Source organism: Oncorhynchus masou, chromosome 15, assembly GCF_036934945.1.
Source record: "Oncorhynchus masou masou isolate Uvic2021 chromosome 15, UVic_Omas_1.1, whole genome shotgun sequence".
In the NCBI taxonomy this organism is placed as follows: Eukaryota; Metazoa; Chordata; class Actinopteri; order Salmoniformes; family Salmonidae; genus Oncorhynchus; species Oncorhynchus masou.
The window spans coordinates 36720133-36738859 of NC_088226.1; the positions used below are offsets into that span (position 1 = coordinate 36720133).

Sequence of the window (18727 nt, forward strand, 5' to 3'; positions counted from 1 at the left end):
TTCTATCGGCACCCAAAACCAGATCTCACGTGTTTTCTAGCCCGTCTGTCATGAGACGAGCCGTTATGCCACATCTCCTCAGGCATTGGCTACTGCTCTGTGCCCTCTGACCCACACGATGGAGTGATGTAATGATGTCATTATGTGATAAAGAAAATGAGGACTTGCCTGAAGTGCAAAAATGATCCCTCATCAATGTCCGACTTGGATTTGAGAGGAGAGAAAATGATAACTATTATAAAACTGAGGGAAATACTGATCTGTGTGGCGTGAGTGTCATACAGTCTCTCACCTCTCTGTCTCAGTCTCTCACACCAGACCACTAATCCTACTGTGTGTGAAGAGAGCGCTCGTGGTCACGCACATGGACCGTGTTTCATTTAGGACTGTTGCGGTCACGCAACACGCCATACATAAGCCAAGGTGTTTATGGTCATTTTCTCACCCCGCCAGGCCGGGCGGAGCCGGCAACCGCCCTTCTGGAAGAGCAGATCTGGGAGATACAAACACATACCAGACATGTGCACATTTCTCACACACACGCACACCGGCCAACCCCAGGGTAGAGGGGAATGTGTGAACAGGCCAAACCACAAAGCCCATTGTTCACGTCATGATCCACAGAGACAAATGGAGCATCGTGAGGGGTTTGAGATTTATCATCATGGATCAACACCACAATCACTCTTCTAACCCAAATTCTCCTCAAACACACACACACACACACACACACACACACACACACACACACACACACACACACACACACACACACACACACACACTGTTCTCCCTCATCCTTTTCCTCCTCTAAGGTATCCACCGGTGTTCAGATCGTAAACATTGGACACACACACACTCTCACACATCTGCTCTTCTCTGCATTCAGGTCATAGTGCTTGAACTAGTGCTGCTCCTTCTCCCCCAAGCCCCGACCCAGCAGATTACATAAATAACATGACATCTGCCATGAAAGAATGTCAGTCAGTCTGTCTGCCCGTCTGTGTTCTCCATTAAGGCCCAGCCACCCAGATAGTGGTTTGGAGGTTAGGACTGGAGCAGGCAAAAACAGCAGGGTCTGGTTCCTTTTTGCCCAGCCACAATATGATCCTTGCCCCTCCTCCTTCGACCGTACCCTTCAATGTTTGCCTGGAAAGGTATAAGCAGTGTAAGGGTAGCGCTCCCACCATATTCGTTACATATCTAGAAACATCAGAGAGCTATAGCCAAGAGGTTTAGTAGAGAATTTGGACTGGGCTTCTCTCCAATCTCACCGTGGCTCTGTGTGCACCGCTTACAGCTTACCAGACATCTGTCTGTCTGTCTCCCTGTGTGTCTGTAGATCATGCAGCAGATGAGTGACCATCGCTACAACAAGCTGACGGTGCCTGATGACATTGCAGCCAACACCATCTACATGAACCTCCCCAGCAAAGGCCATGTACTGCTACACTGCACCCCAGAGGAGTTCCCAGAGAGTGCCAAAGTGAGCACACACACACACTGTGCACTAGCATACACATGCCAATCTCTGTGCTCCCCCAGTTATTAGCCACTGAATATTGTATATTTGTCGTCTTGTATGCAAATGTTTGTCGTAAATATCTCTGCATTTTGTCGTGACCCTTGGATGTCAGCTCGTATGGGAGCAGTGAATGACATGTTATTGTCTCTGTAGCTTTTAGAGACGGCTGAGGATGAGCCATGTCATTTAGACTCCTCATTGTCGCTACGCATTCCTGTGTCACTATAACAACCAACACCCTGCAATCTGCACAGACAGCCCTAAGACCTCAAATGTTCTCTACGGTTAAAACCCAAACTTGAACATTTTTTATTTTTAGTACGAAGCATTTATTGAAATACGTCTCGTTGGATTTGGAACTGTTGTCCGATTTCCCAAGGCTTAATATAATATGTGCCTTGAGGATTGGCTAAAGGGGAATTCAACCCAAAACATAAAACCAGAGTGTCTGCGTCAGTGTCCTGGATCAGGCCACTGTAGAGTGTATTCATATGGGTCCTGGATCAAAGCTTGGGGGCGCTTTCTGCCTCTCTGCGCACCATCTGTGGGATGAAGAGTCATTAAATGTAGAGGTGTTGGAATCACAATCATCAGGGGTGTCGGAACACAGGGATACATTTCTGCGTGTTAGACTGTCAGACACAGTTCCATGTAATCTCTCGCAACCACCACTCTGGAAGAGCAGATCTGGGAGATACAAAAACAAGCTGTGCGCCCTCTCAGCCTGATTGAACTTAACACATCTATATAACAGTAATCTAGACAGACAGACCCCCCCCCCTTCAGATTGAGAGAGAGGGAGGAAGAGAATGAAAGAGAGATTCGTCAACCCAATCAGACCGAACCCGCTCACTGCCTGCAAAGCCGCTCCGCTTTCTAACAGTATAAACATTAAACATTCTCACCCTAAAAATTCTGTCTCCGGCTATTTTTAGTAGCGTTACATAAAGAGGGGGGCTGAGAAGAGAGATCGAAGTCGACTAGACAAAAGGTCTCAGCCAGCCCCCACAGTGAAGTTCTCCTACCCCTTGTATAAATTTCAACCACAGTAATAACAACCCAGCTGGAAAGAACAGACTCACTGCCATAAAAACAGAAACACTTGAGTGAAAGAGAGCGAGAGAACAGATTTAGAAGAAAAAAAAGGAGTTAGGCGGAGAGGAGTTTGGATAAAGTGCATCGCCCCCTCTGACCTCGTGATCCCCCACCAATGGTTGATGGGGTTTGCCCCTGTTCTATGTATTGGTTGTAGGAAGGCCAGAGTAAGACCTGTTGATTCATGGCTGGAGGATCTGATAGGTCAGAGTTGGGTGGGTTGCTTGTTGCTCTTACGGTACTGCAAGCCCAGGCTTTTAGTGACAGAAGGGGATTTTTTTTTTTTTTACTTTTGTGTGTAATGTTTACTGTTAAAGGGCAATTCTGCCAGTCAACCTCATATTCATTGTCTCCAGCACCAAACCAGTGTCTACATGCATGAAAACAGTATGATTCTATGATCTGTGGTTAAAAAGATAAGAAAGGTCCTAAGAAATGCTTCTGTGTGACATCACAGGGTAAAAAAGTGATTTTTAAACCCTGCAATGAGTTTCTAGCCAGAGGGAGGGTATTTTCTAGCTCCCATGTCACCGCAAATCTCATAGTGTTTGAAAATCACTGTTTTTTAAATGTTTAAACTTTTGATGAGGTCATCGTTTAGAACTTTTTTACTTTACATTTTTTTCTACAAAATGTAGAACTGAAAATTGTTTAAAAATGGTGGTGACCTTTTAATTATTTCTAAGTTGTTGTTTTTGGTTGTTGCTTTGGCAATGTTAACATGTGTTTCCCATGGAGAGAGAAAATATATATATATATATTCTGGCTTGGAAGTGTCTTAGGAAAACAGTGGTTTTCTTCTGGAGGGGCTCCACAGGGTGACACATTGCATTGAGGGTTTCTGGAGATGCTGTAATATTTCTCACTTAGTTTTTCTATCTTCAGAAGACTGAGAACTCACTATACCTAAAATGGTCATTCTTAGATTTGCATCCCTCGTAAGTGCTTCCAAATCATTGTAAAAATGAACAATGCCTGTAAACAATGTTACGGAAGGTGAAGACAGACATATTCCCTCTCTCACTCTCTTCCCTAGGTGTTTGAGAAGCTGAAGGACCACATGTTGATCCCAGTGTCGAACATGGAGAAGGTCAAGGTGGACGGCGCCCTCACCTGTTGCTCCGTTCTCATCAACAAGAAGGCCAAAGTCTGATCTGAGCATGCTCCGTTAGGGGTCTCTCAGGCAGACCTGGGTTCAAATACTATACTTGAAATCTTTCACATACTTTGATGTGCCAGGAGAGCGGGGTTTGCAATTTTGGAACTATACTATTGGGCCATTATTAAGCCAGGCAAGCTTACTCAAGCAGACAATGTATTTATCATGATTCTGAATAGTATTTGAACCCAGGTATGCTCTCAGGGCAGGGTCGGCCCACTGCTGAACAAGTCTGTTTCTGCTGTGTTACCCCTCGATAACAGAATGTTATCCAGGCTACCCCCCCCCCCCCCCTCCTCTGAAAGTGCTCATGTGTCAATCATTCCCTGTGCTTACTGGTCAATGTTTACAACCCTTTAAAACAACCCCTTACAATAGAACACTGGAGAGGCCAAAAGGATGGTGTTTCATAGAAAAGTATTTTTTTTAAACAACTGTGGAGGATCTATATAATGTTACGGTATAGTGCAGTATGCATAGTGCAGGAGCCGGTTTATGATGAATAAACAAAAAGCAAATCCGCCAAGAAACATTTACAATCATCTGCTGATTGCGCTCTCCGTATTTAATTTAGGATTCAATTCATCATGATTCATAGTCATGCCAGGTAACAAGTACAAGTTCTTATTGAGGGGTGAAAATGTATGAAATCCACCCAGTTATCTTAATGATCTGGAAATTGGCATAATGAGCGGTTCCTCTCTCTGCCATGGAGACCTGAGTGCTCTTACTACATTATTGTTGATTCAAAAAGAAATGTATATGATTATTGAACAGGAATGTTGATTGATCCCTAGCTGTGATGATGGTGCTAGTTATTCCATCCAGCTGAACATAAGGTCAATTCCTCTTATTAAACTGTGATTTCTGACATCTAAAGCCAGGGTAGGAAACAAATTACAAAATGCACATGCAATTGTCATCAAACAAATGCCTTTTAAAAACAGTCATAGGATGTTCATTTCCTACTACCCTGTCTTAACCTAAGCTGTGCCCACTTTATGAAGGACTGAGCACTACTTCCCTGCCGTGTATGACATGTTTGTAATGACCAATACTTGTCATTTCTCGTTACACTATACATACTTATAACATGTCTCAATTTGCTGTGTGCCTCCATCTTAAGTGGCTTAATAACTACTGCTGTATAGTCTAGTCAAGAAGCCATTATAGGGGTTTCTTCGATGTTTTAACGCCCTTTATTGTCCCTGTATTGACTACTGTATTCCACCGGTAACTAACAAAAATAAAGAAACACTTAAATGAGGGATACAAAGTATACTGAACACAAATATAAAAACACAACACGTAAAGTGTTGGTCCCATGTTTCATGAGCTGAAATAAAATGTCTCATAAATGTTCCATACCCACAAATTTGTTCATATCCCTGTTAGTGAGCATTTCTCCTTTGCCAAGAGAATTCATCCACCTGACAGGTGTGGTATATCAAGACGATTAAACAGCATGATCATTACACAGGTGCACCTTGTGTTTATTAAACTATGGGTTGCTACCATGTTGTTGTCATGTAGTGTTGCTACCATGCTGTGTTGTCATGTGTTGCTGCCATGCTATGTTGTCGTCTTAGGTCTCTCTTTATGTAGTGGTGTGTTGTCTCTCTTGTCGTGATGTGCGTTTTGTCCTATAGTTTTATTACATTTAATTTTTATTACATTTATCCCAACCCCCATCCCCGCAGGAGGTCTTTTGGTAGGCCGTAATTGCAAATAAGAATTTGTTCTTAACTAACTTGCCTAATTAAATAAAGATACAAAATAAATAAAAGGTCACTCTAAAATGTGCAGTTTTGTCATACAACACAATGCCACATATGTCTCAAGTTTTGAGGGAGCGTGCAATTGGCATGCTGACTGCAGGAATGTCCACCAGAGCTGTTGCCAGAAAATTGAGTGTTCATTTCTCTACCATAAGCTGCCTCCAACATTGTTTTTGAGAATTTGGCAGTACGTCCAACCGGCCTCACAACTGCAGACCATGTGTAACCATGCCAGCCAAGGACCTCCACATCCGTCTTCTTCACCTGTTGAAATGTCTGAGACCAGGCACCAGGACAGCTGATGAAACTGTGGGTTCGCGCAACTGAAGAATTTATGCACGCTGTCAGAAATCGTCTCAGGGAAGCTCATCTGCGTGCTCGTTGTCCTCACCAGGGTCTGACTGGTTTTCTGATCCACGCCCCTACTTTTTTTTAAGGTATCTGTGAACAACAAATGCATGTCTGTATTCCCAGTCATATGAAATCCATTGATTAGAGCCTAATTAATTTATTTACTGATTTCCTTATATAAACTGTAACTCAGTAAAATCTTTGAAATTGTTGCATTTCTATTTTTGAAAGCAGGTGCTTCTATACAGGTGTGGTTCCTGAGTTAATTAAGCAGTTAACATCCCATGATTAGGGTCATGGATTAAAATGCCCAGATACCCATTATTTTGGCAACCATGGGTAGAAGAAAAGCTCTGACTTTGAAAGAGCGTTCTCAAAAGAGCAAAGGGGGTTTAAAGTGTATGTGTGTGTCTCAGTCACCAGCTCTGAACCCAATTGAACACTTCTGGAGCTGGGTCTGAGACAGCGTTTTCCACCACCATCAATAAAACACCAAATTATGGAATATCTCATGGAAGAATGGTGTCACATCCCTCCAATAGAGTTCCAGACACTTGTAGCATCTATGCCAAGGAGCGTTGAAGCTGTTCTGGCAGCTCGTGGTGGCCAAACCCCCTATTAAGATACAATGTTGATTTTTCCTTTATTTTGGCAGTTACTTCTAAATTCTCTACTACTGGTACTCATTTTCTTGCCATGCTCTCGCTGTATAAGAGCATGCTGGGTAATGTGAGCTCTGAGAAATCCAATAGGACTTATCGCCAACTGTCCCTCCAGCTGGAGAGATGATAATACACACTTGGGAGTGAATGACACTCCACCATCCACATCTGATCTAGCTATCCTCGGCGTATTTACATGCATTCGACCTTGGTAGCCATCTACAGTGGGGAGAACAAGTATTTGATACACTGCAGGTTTTCCTACTTACAAAGCATGAGGAGGTCTGTAATTTTTTATCATAGGTACACTTCAACTGTGAGAGACGGAATCTAAAACAAAAATCCAGAAAATCATATTGTATGATTTTTAAGTAATTCATTTGAATTTTATTGCATGACATAAGTATTTGATACATCAGAAAAAGCTAAACTTGGTACAGAAACCTTTGTTTGCAATTACAGAGATCATACGTTTCCTGTAGTTATGGATGAGGTTTTCACACACTACAGCAGGGATTTTGGCCCACTCCTCCTTACAGACCTTCTCCAGATCCTTCAGGTTTCGGGGCTATCGCTGGGCAATACGGACTTTCAGCACCCTCCAAAGATTTTCTATTGGGTTCAGGACTGGAGACTGGCTAGGCCACTCCAGGACCTCTAGATGCTTCTTACGGAGCCACTCCTTAGTTTCGGGTCGTTGTCATGCTGGAAGACCCAGCCACGACCCATCTTCAATGCTCTTACTGAGGGAAGGAGGTTGTTGGCCAAGATATCGCGATACATGGCCCCATCCATCCTCCCCTCAATACGGTGCAGTCGTCCTGTCCCCTTTGCAGAAAAGCATCCCCAAAGAATGATGTTTCCACCTCCATGCTTCACAGTTGGGATGGTGTTCTTGGGGTTGTACTCATCCTTCTTCTTCCTCCAAACACGGCGAGTGGACTTTAGACCAAAAAGCTATATTTTTGTCTCATCAGACCACATGACCTTCTCCAATTCCTCCTCTGGATCATCCAGATGGTCATTGGCAAACTTCAGACGGGCCTGGACATGCGCTGGCTTGTGCAGGGGGAACTTGCGTGCGCTGCAGGATTTTAATCCATGACGGCGTAGTGTGTTACTAATGGTTTTCTTTGAGACTGTGGTCCCAGCTCTCTTCAGGTCATTGACCAGGTCCTGCCGTGTAGTTCTGGGCTGATTCCTCACCTTCCTCATTATTATTGATGCCCCATGAGGTGAGATCTTGCATGGAGCCCCAGACCGAGGGTGATTGACCGTCATCTTGAACTTCTTCCATTTTCTAATAATTGCGCCAACAGTTGTTGCCTTCTCACCAAGCTGCTTGCCTATTGTCCTGTAGCCCATCCCAGCCTTGTGCAGGTCTACAATTTTATCCCTGATGTCCTTACACAGCTCTCTGGTCTTGGCCATTGTGGAGAGGTTAGAGTCTGTTTGATTGCGTGTGTGGACAGGTGTCTTTTATACAGGTAACGAGTTCAAACAGGTGCAGTTAATACAAGTAATGAGTGGAGAACAGGAGGGCTTCTTAAAGAAAAATTAACAGGTCTGTGAAAGCCGGAAATCTTACTGGTTGGAGATAAGGCCATTGGGGAAGAGTTCGTTAACAGGCCTCAAAGCACTCATTGGAGGCAATAGGTTGCATCTGAAATGGCACCCTATAATGTGCACTATTTTGGTCTAAAGTAATGCACTTTATTGGGAATAGTGTGCCATTTCAGACGCAACCTATTGCCTCTAATGACAGCTTGGAGGCCCGTTAACAAGCTCTTCCCCAATGGCTTTCTCTGTTGTCAGACAGGAGACTGGGAAACATTCAGTGAAGGGAGGTTTACATACAGATGGCTACCAATGTCCACAGCCTATAGCAGAGAGGAACAGATAGCACCTGACCCATCTCAGGACAAAAAAGTTGGTGATACAGCTGCAATGGGTAAATTGGTAAAAAACTAAGACAGGCAGGCAGTGTCATGTCTATACATTAAAAAAGGTCCCAAAACAGTCCTTCTGATTGCCATGTAAAATAGCCTTTTGAGTGACTAATATTCTTGGGGGGGATTGAAATGCTCAAAATGTGACAAAAAGTACTTTCTCTCTCGTGGCTAACGACCAGTAAAGTTTGAAAAGACAGGCTGAGTGGTCGGTGATCTCATATCCATGAATGAGCTTGCCTTGTCTGACAGCTCTTTGAAACACTTATGGCAAGAAAAGTGGATGCAGTGTTGCAGTAAAATCATCAAGTAAAATTTGGTGATACACAAAGCAACTCAAACATTGAAATTGCATCAATGATGATGTCAATTTTTTTTATACATCTTCCGTTTGGCATCTCTTGTGATACGGTTCACAGTAGCACTGACTGATGTATTGACATGACAACTTCCCTTCCCCACCCTTTTGTTCCGGGCTGGCTGAAGACCAGCTAGTCAAACACAGATGAAGGGGAAGACATAAGTATCTTTGCCGTAGATGAAGTGTAAACGTTTAATTATATTTGCTGACACACTACAGTCAAATGTTGGCACCAGTAGAGTAGCTATTTAAACCACGGCCCTCCAAACACGCCTTCTCCGATGTTGGTTACAAGGCGGGCTTTATTTAAATTAGGTAAGTGAGTATCACGTTACCATTGGTGTATTCAAAAGTCACTCGCACATCTGCGCCATCTTTGTTGTAGACGCATGGTAACAATTGAGTAAGATGAGAGAAAAAAAAGAAAGAAACTGCTCTTGCTAGTATCACTGCTCTTTATTAAGCTTTATGTATCGGCCTCAAGGCCTTCGTCAGTGTATTACAATTAGAGTTAGGGTGACATCACTCTATCCCCTTAATAATGCCCCCTCCTGACTCCCAAGTGTGTGACATTTTGGAGGGGGACCAGTAACTTTACGATCAAACTTCATCAATGTCAAAGCAAGTTATTTTTCATTCTTTGTTCATTTTTACTTTGATCTTGTTTCATCACATGTACCAAAAAACACGACTGACTGTTCGTGACCTTTAAGAATCGATCGTACTATAGAGGATGGAAGATTGTGTTTTTGTTTGACTGCAGGGAAAGAATGACGCACCATGTTGAGGATGAATTAAGCCATTTCCTGTTGCCACAGTAAACAGAACCTTAACACAGGGCGTCCCTATAAAGTCAGGATGGGTTGTGTGGCAGGACGGTTAGCTTGCTCAATTGCAGTCCACGGATGAGGCATGGATATATGAGGGCTGTAGGTAATACCTTTCTATGGAAAAGTTGTTGTTCTCTATGTGACCAAGTTTTCACTGTGAAGATTTAATTTCACATGGTCAGGTGTAGGCTTGTGTTCATCGGGAGCGTCTGTTGAACAATCCTATACCTAAATTTTGTTTCTAGTCTAGATCCAAAACTTAGTTTAAGCATTTGCACACATGTTAAACACTGACATATTGGTAACATTCAAGTTGAACCTTTTCTGCAAACTGAAAGCCACAAACTTTCCAAAAAAGGTATAAAAAAATCCAAGGTTGTGCTCAGTGCAACAATGCTTAGTTCATAACCATGATGAATCTAAACTTTTTATAAACCCCAAATTGACAGCCTGCACATTACATTTTGGGATTTTACATCTGGCCTGTACCTCTGTTATTCCACTCAGTACACAGTAACCGAAAGGTGAAAAGACAAATCTTAAGAGAAACTGTTAATAACCGTTCTGCCGATGTCACTCAATAGCACAGTAACTCTACGTCAGGCTTCAAGTGAGGCCTACCTTTCTGCAAAGTAGTGGGGGATAGTGCAAAATAATCTGTTGTTCATGAGGGTTGTCTAGAGTTACTGGACAAGAAGTTAGGGTTACAGCTAGGGTTGAGCTGAGAAGGTTAGAATAAAGGCCTAAACCTTGAAATAGTTATTAGTTGTATGTACAAGGTAGACATTACTTGCAGGTTCCTTCTCGACAATGCAACTTCAATCAAGTACAGTCTTAACGGAATGAACAACAAAAACAAGAAGCAATATGAAACTTTATTAAATAGTTTGGGGTATGGCCTCGTCTCCGAGGGAAGATCCTCTGAGCCAGATGAAGTGATGGCAGGTACCATCGAAACCCCCTCGCTGGGGTAAAGAAGTTCCAATGGCGGGCCTTAAGGCTATTATAGCTTGTTGGGAGGTGGATGGTTGTCAAACTGTTGCTGTAAAACAGCAAATGAGAGAACTAAGGTAAGTTGACATAAATACATCCCAAAATTTACACCAATTGGTTGAAAGGGAGGAAGGTGATAATTGCAAAAGTGAGCCCATAGGTGAAATAGCAACCGTGCTATAAGGTACTGTAAATCGGTGACGGACATTCCAGGACAGAAGAGAAGGAGCAAGAAGCTTTGCTGATTATACGTTTGTATTCATTCCTACTAGGAAACAAAAGTCATGCTTACTGAATGAAGTTAAACAAGCATTCAGACCAGATTTCCTGACTGAACTTTCGTGAAATACATAACAATAAAGGATCAGAATACAAACAAAGTAAATGGCTCAGTAGAATAGAAAAACATTTTAGCATAAGTATAAAGGAAGGCACCATTTATAGTACAATATTTACACAAGTATCAGAAAGGGGGTACTCTCTGAGTGTGTGAGTTTCTATTTTACCTTTATTTAACTAGGCAAGTCAGTTAAGAACAAATTCTTATTTTCAACGACGGCCTAGGAACAGTGGGTTCACTGCCTGTTTAGGGGCAGAACGACAGATGTGTACCTTGTCAGCTCAGGGATTTGAACTTGCAAACCTTTCAGTTACTAGTCCAATGCTCTAACCACTAGGCTACCCTGCGAGGGAGTGAGTGAGTGTGTGCTAAGGAGTGGAGAGTCAGTGCAGGTGGTCAGTCCAGTTCAGCAGTCTGATGGCTTGAAGATCCAAAGTCTCTGCGCCTGTTGGTATCAGACTTCATGCTCCGATACAGTCTTCCTGACAGTAAGGGAGTGAACAGCTCGTTCGTGAATGGGGTGTGTGGGATCCTAAACGCTGCTGTGAGACTTCCTCAGGCTCCGTTTCAAATAGATTTCATGAGATGGGTTGGAACACTGCCCTAGTGATGTACTGGACCGTCTTCACCAACCGCTGGAGGGTCTTGTGGTTCTGGATGAGGCAATTCCCATGCCTAGATGTAATACAAAGGGTCTGGACTTTCTAGATCGTGCAGCGGTAGTATTTAGAAAGGACCAGGCATGGCATGCCGCCTTAGGAATAGAGGTGGTAGAGGTGCTGTTGCACCCTCTTGACAAGAGTGGTGGTGTTGTGGATCCTTGTCAAGCCCTCGGTGATGTGGACGCTCTACTTTCCTTGTGACTGCTGACTCTATACTGCAGTCCTCGTGGTGTAGATCGTGGCGTGTTCCCTCCTCTGCTTCCTGAATTCAACAGTCAACTCCTTTGCTTTGCTGACGTTGAGGATGAGGTTGTGGTCTTGGCACCACAATACCTGTTCACTTAGCACCTCCTCCCTGTAGGCTGACTCATTGTCATCGGCAAACTTGAATGATGGAGTAGGTATCAGGCAAACCACGCTGTCAATGGTGAACAAGTAGTACAGCAGAGGGCTGAGGGCACACCACTGGGGGGGGGCCTGTGGTAAGAGTCGGTGTGGAGGAAGTGTTTTTGACCATCCTCACAGCCTGTGGTCTGCCAGTCAGGATGTTAAGAATCCAATTGCAGATTCAGGGCTCTGAGCTTTGTGTTGTGCTTGGAAGGAACAATGGTGTTGAATGCTGAACTGTAGTCAATGAACAGCATTCTCACATAGGTGTTTCTCTTGTCCAGATGTGTTAGGGCTGTGTGAATAGTGATGGAAATGACATCTTCCGTGTATCTGTTGGAGTGGTAGGAAAATTGGAGTCTTTCCAGTGTGCTTGGCATGCTGGCCTTGATGTGCGCCACGATCAGCCACTCAAAGCAGTTCATGATGATAGGGGTGAATGTGACGGAGCGATAGTCCTTTGGGCATGTCACCTTGGTTTTCTTGGGCACTGGGACGACACTGGTCTTCTTGAACCAAGTGGGGACTACAGCCTGGGACAGGTTGAAGATGTCCAAGAAGGCACCCTCCAGTTGCTCAGTGCACACTCCGAGGACACAGCTAGGGATGCAATCTGTGTTGAGCTTGTCTGGGAGGGAGGCTTCAGTCAGCACCAGACAACTGGATTTGCCTTTGTAGTCTGTGATAGCCTGTAGTCCTTGCCACATGTGTCACTATTAATTAAGTCGGCCCACCCCGACTACATTGCAGAAAGGTAGATCTTACTTGAAGCTACCCATCCTTTCACACAACCCATCGTTACCTTACAGGGATGGCCTGTGTTGACACATATTTATGTGTCAATATTCTGTCTGTGGATGAATGAGAGAGGGGGAGAAGGAGAAGTGGAGAGAGAAGGGGAGAGAGAGAGAGCAGAGGGAAAAAGAAAGAGCAGTAAGGAAGAAATAGAAAGCAGAGGGAGAAAGAAGAGATAGGGATAAGGAGGATGGGGGATAGAGACAGGCAAAGAGAAGGAGAGACTGTGAGAAGGGGGAATAGAGAGACGTCTGTATGTCTAAGCCCCCCATTTACTGGAAAGTATTGACATAAGCATCAACTCTGTGACGCTCATCTTTACAAATTGAACACAATGTATTGACATACTCGTCAACCCTCCAACACTGATCTTTTCCCATTGACTGCAGTGTATTGAGATAAAAATCAAGTGGTTGACGTTCATCTTTTCCCATTGGCACTGCAAAGCCTGCTGGGAGCATGGCCAATTGACATAAATATCAGTTGATGAATAACTTCAAGCAAAAACGAGACAGGATAACGTTGTCCTATGATATGTTGATCTAGCTCAGAGCAGATTTCACTCAGTCAGTGGCTGTCTAGGCTTACGTCCCAAATGGCACCCTATTCCCTACATAGTGCACTACTGTTGACCAGAGCAGAGCAGGCAGTAGAATACAAATGGACTGCAGTTGTATTCTACTGCTGAAAGTTAGAATAATCACCTCATCTCCCACCAAGGCTTTTGCATGTGATAATCTGATTTTTTGCCAAATAGATTCGCTAAAAGACAAATCTATTCAAGGATTCATATTTTTTTCTATCAGTGATGACAACTTTCATTGCTGATAAACGTACACCCCCCTCCCCTGCAAAATAATGTGCTGTTCCACATGACAACATTTTACACCAAGAGCCTAGATAAACCAAAGCCTTGGTTTTATGCATGTTAACATTAGAAGCCTACCTAAGTGTGTTTTATTCACTGCTTTAGCACACTCCGCCAACCATGATGTTCTAGCCATGTCTGAATCCTGGCTTAGGAAGGCCACCGACACTTCTGAAATTTCCATCCCCAACTACAACATTTTCCGGCAAGATAGAACTGCCAAAGGGGGCGGAGTTGCAATCTACTGCAGAGATAGTCTGCAGATTTCTGTCATGCTATCCAGGTCTGTGCCAAAACAGTTCGAGCTTCTACTTTTAAAAATCCACCTTTCCAGAAATAAGTCTCTCACTGTTGCCACATGTTATAGACCCCTCTCAGCCCCCAGCTGTGCTCTGGACACCATATGTGAATTGATTGCCCCCCATTTATCTTCGGAGTTCGGACTGTTAGGTGACTTAAGCTGCGATATGCTTAACACCCCGACAGTCCTACAAACTAAGCTAGATGCCCCCAATCTCACACAAATTATCAACAAACCTACAAGGTACAACCCTAAATCCGTAAACACGGGCACCCTCATAAATATCATCCTGACCAACCTGCCCTCTAAATACACCTCTGCTTCAACCAGGATCTCGGCGATCACTGTCTCATTGCCTACGTCCATAATTGGTACACGGTCAAACGACCACCCCTCGTCACTGTCAAACTCTCCTTAAAACACTTCAGCGAACAGGCCTTTCTAATTGACCTGGCCCGGGTATCCTGGAAGGATATTGACCTCATTCCGTCTGTAGAGGATTACTGGTTATTCTTTTAAAGTGCTTTCCTCACCATCTTAAATAAGCATGCCCCATTCAAAAAAAATGGAACTAAGAACAGATATAGCCCTTGGTTCACTCCAGACTTGACTGCCCTTGACCAGCACAAAAACATCCTGTGGCGTACTGCATTAGCATCAAATAGCCCCCACGATATGCAACTTTTCAGGGAAGTTAGGAAAAAAGGCTAGCTTTTTCAAACAGAAATTTGCATCCTCTAGCACAAACTCCAAAATGTTCTGGGACACTGTAATGTCCATGGAGAATAAGAGCACCTCCTCCCAGCTGCCCACTGCACTGAGGCAAGGGAACACTGTCACCACCGATAAATCTGCGATAATCGAGAATTTCAATAAGCGTTTTTAAACGGCTGGCCATGCTTTCCACCTGGCTACCTCTACCCCGGCCAACAGCTCTGCACCCCCCCACAGCAACTTGCCCAAGCCTCCCCCACTTCTCCTTCACCAAAATCCAAATAGCTGATGTTCTGGGCTGCAAAATCTGGACCCCTACAAATCAGCTGGGCTAGACAATCTGGACCCTCTCTTTCTAAAATTATCCGCAACAATTGTTGCAACCCATATTACTAGACTGTTCAACCTCTCTTTCGTATTGTCTGAGATTCCTAAAGATTGGAAAGCTGCCGCGGTCATCCCCCTCTTCAAAGGGGGAGACACAAACTGTTACAGACTTATATCTATCCTACCCAGCCTTTCTAAAGTCTTCGAAAGCCAAGTTAACAAACAGATCACCGATCATTTCGAATCCCACCGTACATTCTCTGCTATGCAATCTGGTCTCCGAGCTGGTCATGGGTGCATCTCAGCTACGCTCAAGGTCCTAAACGATATCAAAACCACCATCGATAAAAGACAGTACTGTGCAGCCGTCTTCGTCGACCTGGCCAAGGCTTGACTCTGTCAATCACCGCATTCTAATTCGGCAGACTCAACAGCCTTGGTTTCTCAAATGACTGCCTCGCCTGGCTCACCAACTACAGTAAGGGAAAAGGGTATTTGATCCTCTGCTGATTTTGTACATTTGCCCACTGACAAAGAAATTATCTGTCTATAATTTTAATGGTAGGTTTATTTGAACAGTGAGAGACAGAATAACATTTTTAAAAAATCCAGAAAAGCATGACAAAAATGCATTTTAATGAGGTAAATAAGTATTTGACCCCCTCTCAATCTGAAAGGTTACTGTCTCCCACGTGTCTTTTATACAGGTAATGAGCTGAGATTAGGAGCCATTTTGACACAACTTTGGAAGTATGCTTGGGGTCATTGTCCATTTGAAAGACCCATTTGCGACCAAGCTTTAACTTCCTGACTGATGGGCTGGTGCGTGGAGGTGGCAATGGGTAGACCGGACTTTGCAGGTGCACTGGAGCTCTTGAGCACCGAGCCTGCCCAACCTTACCTGGTTGAATGCTCCCCGTAGCCAGGCCAGTGCGGCGAGGTGGAATAGCCCGCACTGGGCTGTGCTGGCGAACCGGGGACACCATGCGTAAGGCTGGTGCCATGTACGCTGGCCCGAGGAGACGCACTGGAGACCAGATGCGTAGAGCTGGCTTCATGGCACCTGGCTCGATGCCCTCTCTAGCCCGCCTGTCCGGTCCCTCTCCCTCTCCGGTAAGCACGGGAAGTTGGCGCGGGTCTCCTACCTGTCTTCGCCACACTCCCAGTGTGCCCTCCCCAAGACATTTTTGGTGCTGCCTCTCGGGCTTCCAGCCGCGCTGTCTCCTCATACCTTTCTTCTGCCTCCAGCTCAGCCTTGGAGCGGCGCTATTCTCCAGCCTGTGCCCATGGTCCCTTACCATCCAGAATCTCCTCCCATGTCCAGGAGTCCTGTGTTTTTAGCCGCTGCTGCTGCTGCCGGTTACCACGCTGCTTGGTCATTGGTTGGTGGGTGTTTCTGTAATGTTCGCCGTCTTCCTCTGATGAGGAGTAAGATAGATCGGACCAATTTGCAGCATGGTAAGTGTCCATAATGATTTATTACGAAAACAGCTGAACACTCGAACAAAACAAAAATAACGTGCATCAACGAAACAGTTCCGTGTGGTGACAAACACTGACTCGGAAAACAAACACCCACAACTCAAAAGTGAAACCCAGGCTACCTAAGTATGATTCACAATCAGAGACAACTTACGACACCTGCCTCTGATTGAGAACCATACTAGGCTGAACTCAAAACCCCAACATAGAAAAACACACATAGACTGCCCACCCCAACTCACGCCCTGACCATACTAAATAAAGACAAAACAAAGGAAATAAAGGTCAGAACGTGACACATTTGCAACAAAACAAATAATGAATCGTAATATTTAAAACTATATCAATATAAATATATATACAACAATAACACTCATAAATATCAAAAGACAAACAAATATTAGTATGTAAATATAAATGATAATCAAATTATTACACTATTACCCTATTGCTAACAAAAAACACACCAATAAAACTAAATTGCACAAATCCTATATCACACAAATACACAAATAGAATAACACACTTACAAAAAGGAGAACCTGATTATTACACTATTGTACTTCAAACAAGAAACACCTAAACTAAATTGCACAACTAATTGCATTAGTACAGTACAAAGTTAGAGGTGCGCTATTTGATAGATTCCCCCGCTCCCCCTGGGGAGACCTGAGGTCAACCTACCCCCGCCCCCTCCCCATCTCGTACTTCTGAGTGGGAGACCTTCCCAGACAGTAGCATGCCTAGCTCACAATCTAGAATCAGGGTGCCAACTCCGACAAGGTTAATTGACCAGCAGTCCCACACGGTCACATGATATCATTGGCATTACGTGCATATGAGCGAAATAAAACCGATTGTACAAATGTCACCATTTGGAATATTTAGTTATATATTTTTTTATTGAATACTTTTTTAATTTTTGTGCGGGCTCCCCATGCCACCCTTGGCAAGATGCCGCCCTGGGCGGCTGCCCATGTTGCCTATGCTTAAATCTTCCACTACATAGAAGGGTTTAGAATTGTCCATGTTTTGATGGGCCACTCCATTCCTCAGGGGCCTGATTGGTGTCACACCAACCCCAGCCCCAGCTAACACTCCAATAATCAACTAATCATGATCTTCAGTTTAGAATACAATTAGTTTAATCAACTGTTTGCTAGGGATGGGGTAAACTTTTGACAATACTCCAGCACCAAAGGACTGGAGTTGCCCATTTCTGTTTTAGATGTTTGGTTAGAGTGGTAGTCTAGCTCAGCCATTAACATTGTACTTTTACACTGCATCTTGATTTGAGCTTTTCATCTACTTTGTACAATAAACTTAACTCAAATTGAACTGTTAACTTCTTAGAGACATATGTGCATGATATGAAGGCTGATATAGTAGACAGTGATTGGGCTGCACGAGCAGTCTCTTGCCTCAGTCACACATTCAAAAATAAGTGTTATATTGCTCCCTGGTGGTCTTATATTTGATAATTGAAATCTTTTTACAACTGGATGGCCTTGGAAGATGAACATGAGAACAAATTATTCAGAAAATATTTTGGTGTATTTATTTTTGGGATTATGACAATGTGTTTTGCAAGTGCATGAGGTCTGAACATTTTCATAACATATAAATTACATTTAAATATGTTTATTTTCCTAGACCATCATGAAAAGGGGCATGATGGAAGCCCTACAATATTACGTTTTGCTAAATAGTGTGAACACTCGGGAGCAGGCAATGTTGAGAAGTAATCTTTTGTACTTTTCATAAATGTCGTTTTCTGTAATTGACTAAAACGAGCAGACTGGAATATTAGGCTAGCCAAGACCAACACCATAAACAAACTATACAGTAGTGACTGGAGTTACAAATAGACTATGTTAAACCAGCTAAATGTCTTGTGTGATAAAATGTTTTACATACACGTACTGTAGCTCCCTGTAGTCGGCCTCCTTGGACATCGAGTCCCGACATTTCGGGCTATTCCACACCGAATAGCCTGAAGCCGCACAGGGCTCTTCTCTCAGGTCCATTTCGCTACATTGGAGCATTGTGAACCATAGGTCGGGATTTTTGACCTGGTTACAAGTACATTGAACAACACAGCAGCTTTTCGGCATGTTTTGTTAATTCTGTATAACAAAAAAATCTGCA

General features: G+C 43.7%; 1 protein-coding gene across 3 annotated transcripts in view; it reads left to right on the forward strand.

Annotated features, from left to right (window-relative positions):
* The window catches only part of LOC135556194 (N(G),N(G)-dimethylarginine dimethylaminohydrolase 1-like), a 118618-nt gene extending 113046 nt beyond the window's left edge, over positions 1 to 5572 (forward strand). For all 3 annotated transcript variants that reach the window (XM_064989191.1, XM_064989189.1, XM_064989190.1), the window contains 2 exons: positions 1343 to 1486; positions 3657 to 5572. In XM_064989191.1, the coding sequence (XP_064845263.1) occupies positions 1343 to 1486; positions 3657 to 3773 (261 nt within the window). In that variant the 3' untranslated portion in view covers positions 3774 to 5572. The remainder of the gene's footprint in view (positions 1 to 1342; positions 1487 to 3656) is intronic.
* Positions 5573 to 18727: the final 13155 nt, after the last annotated feature.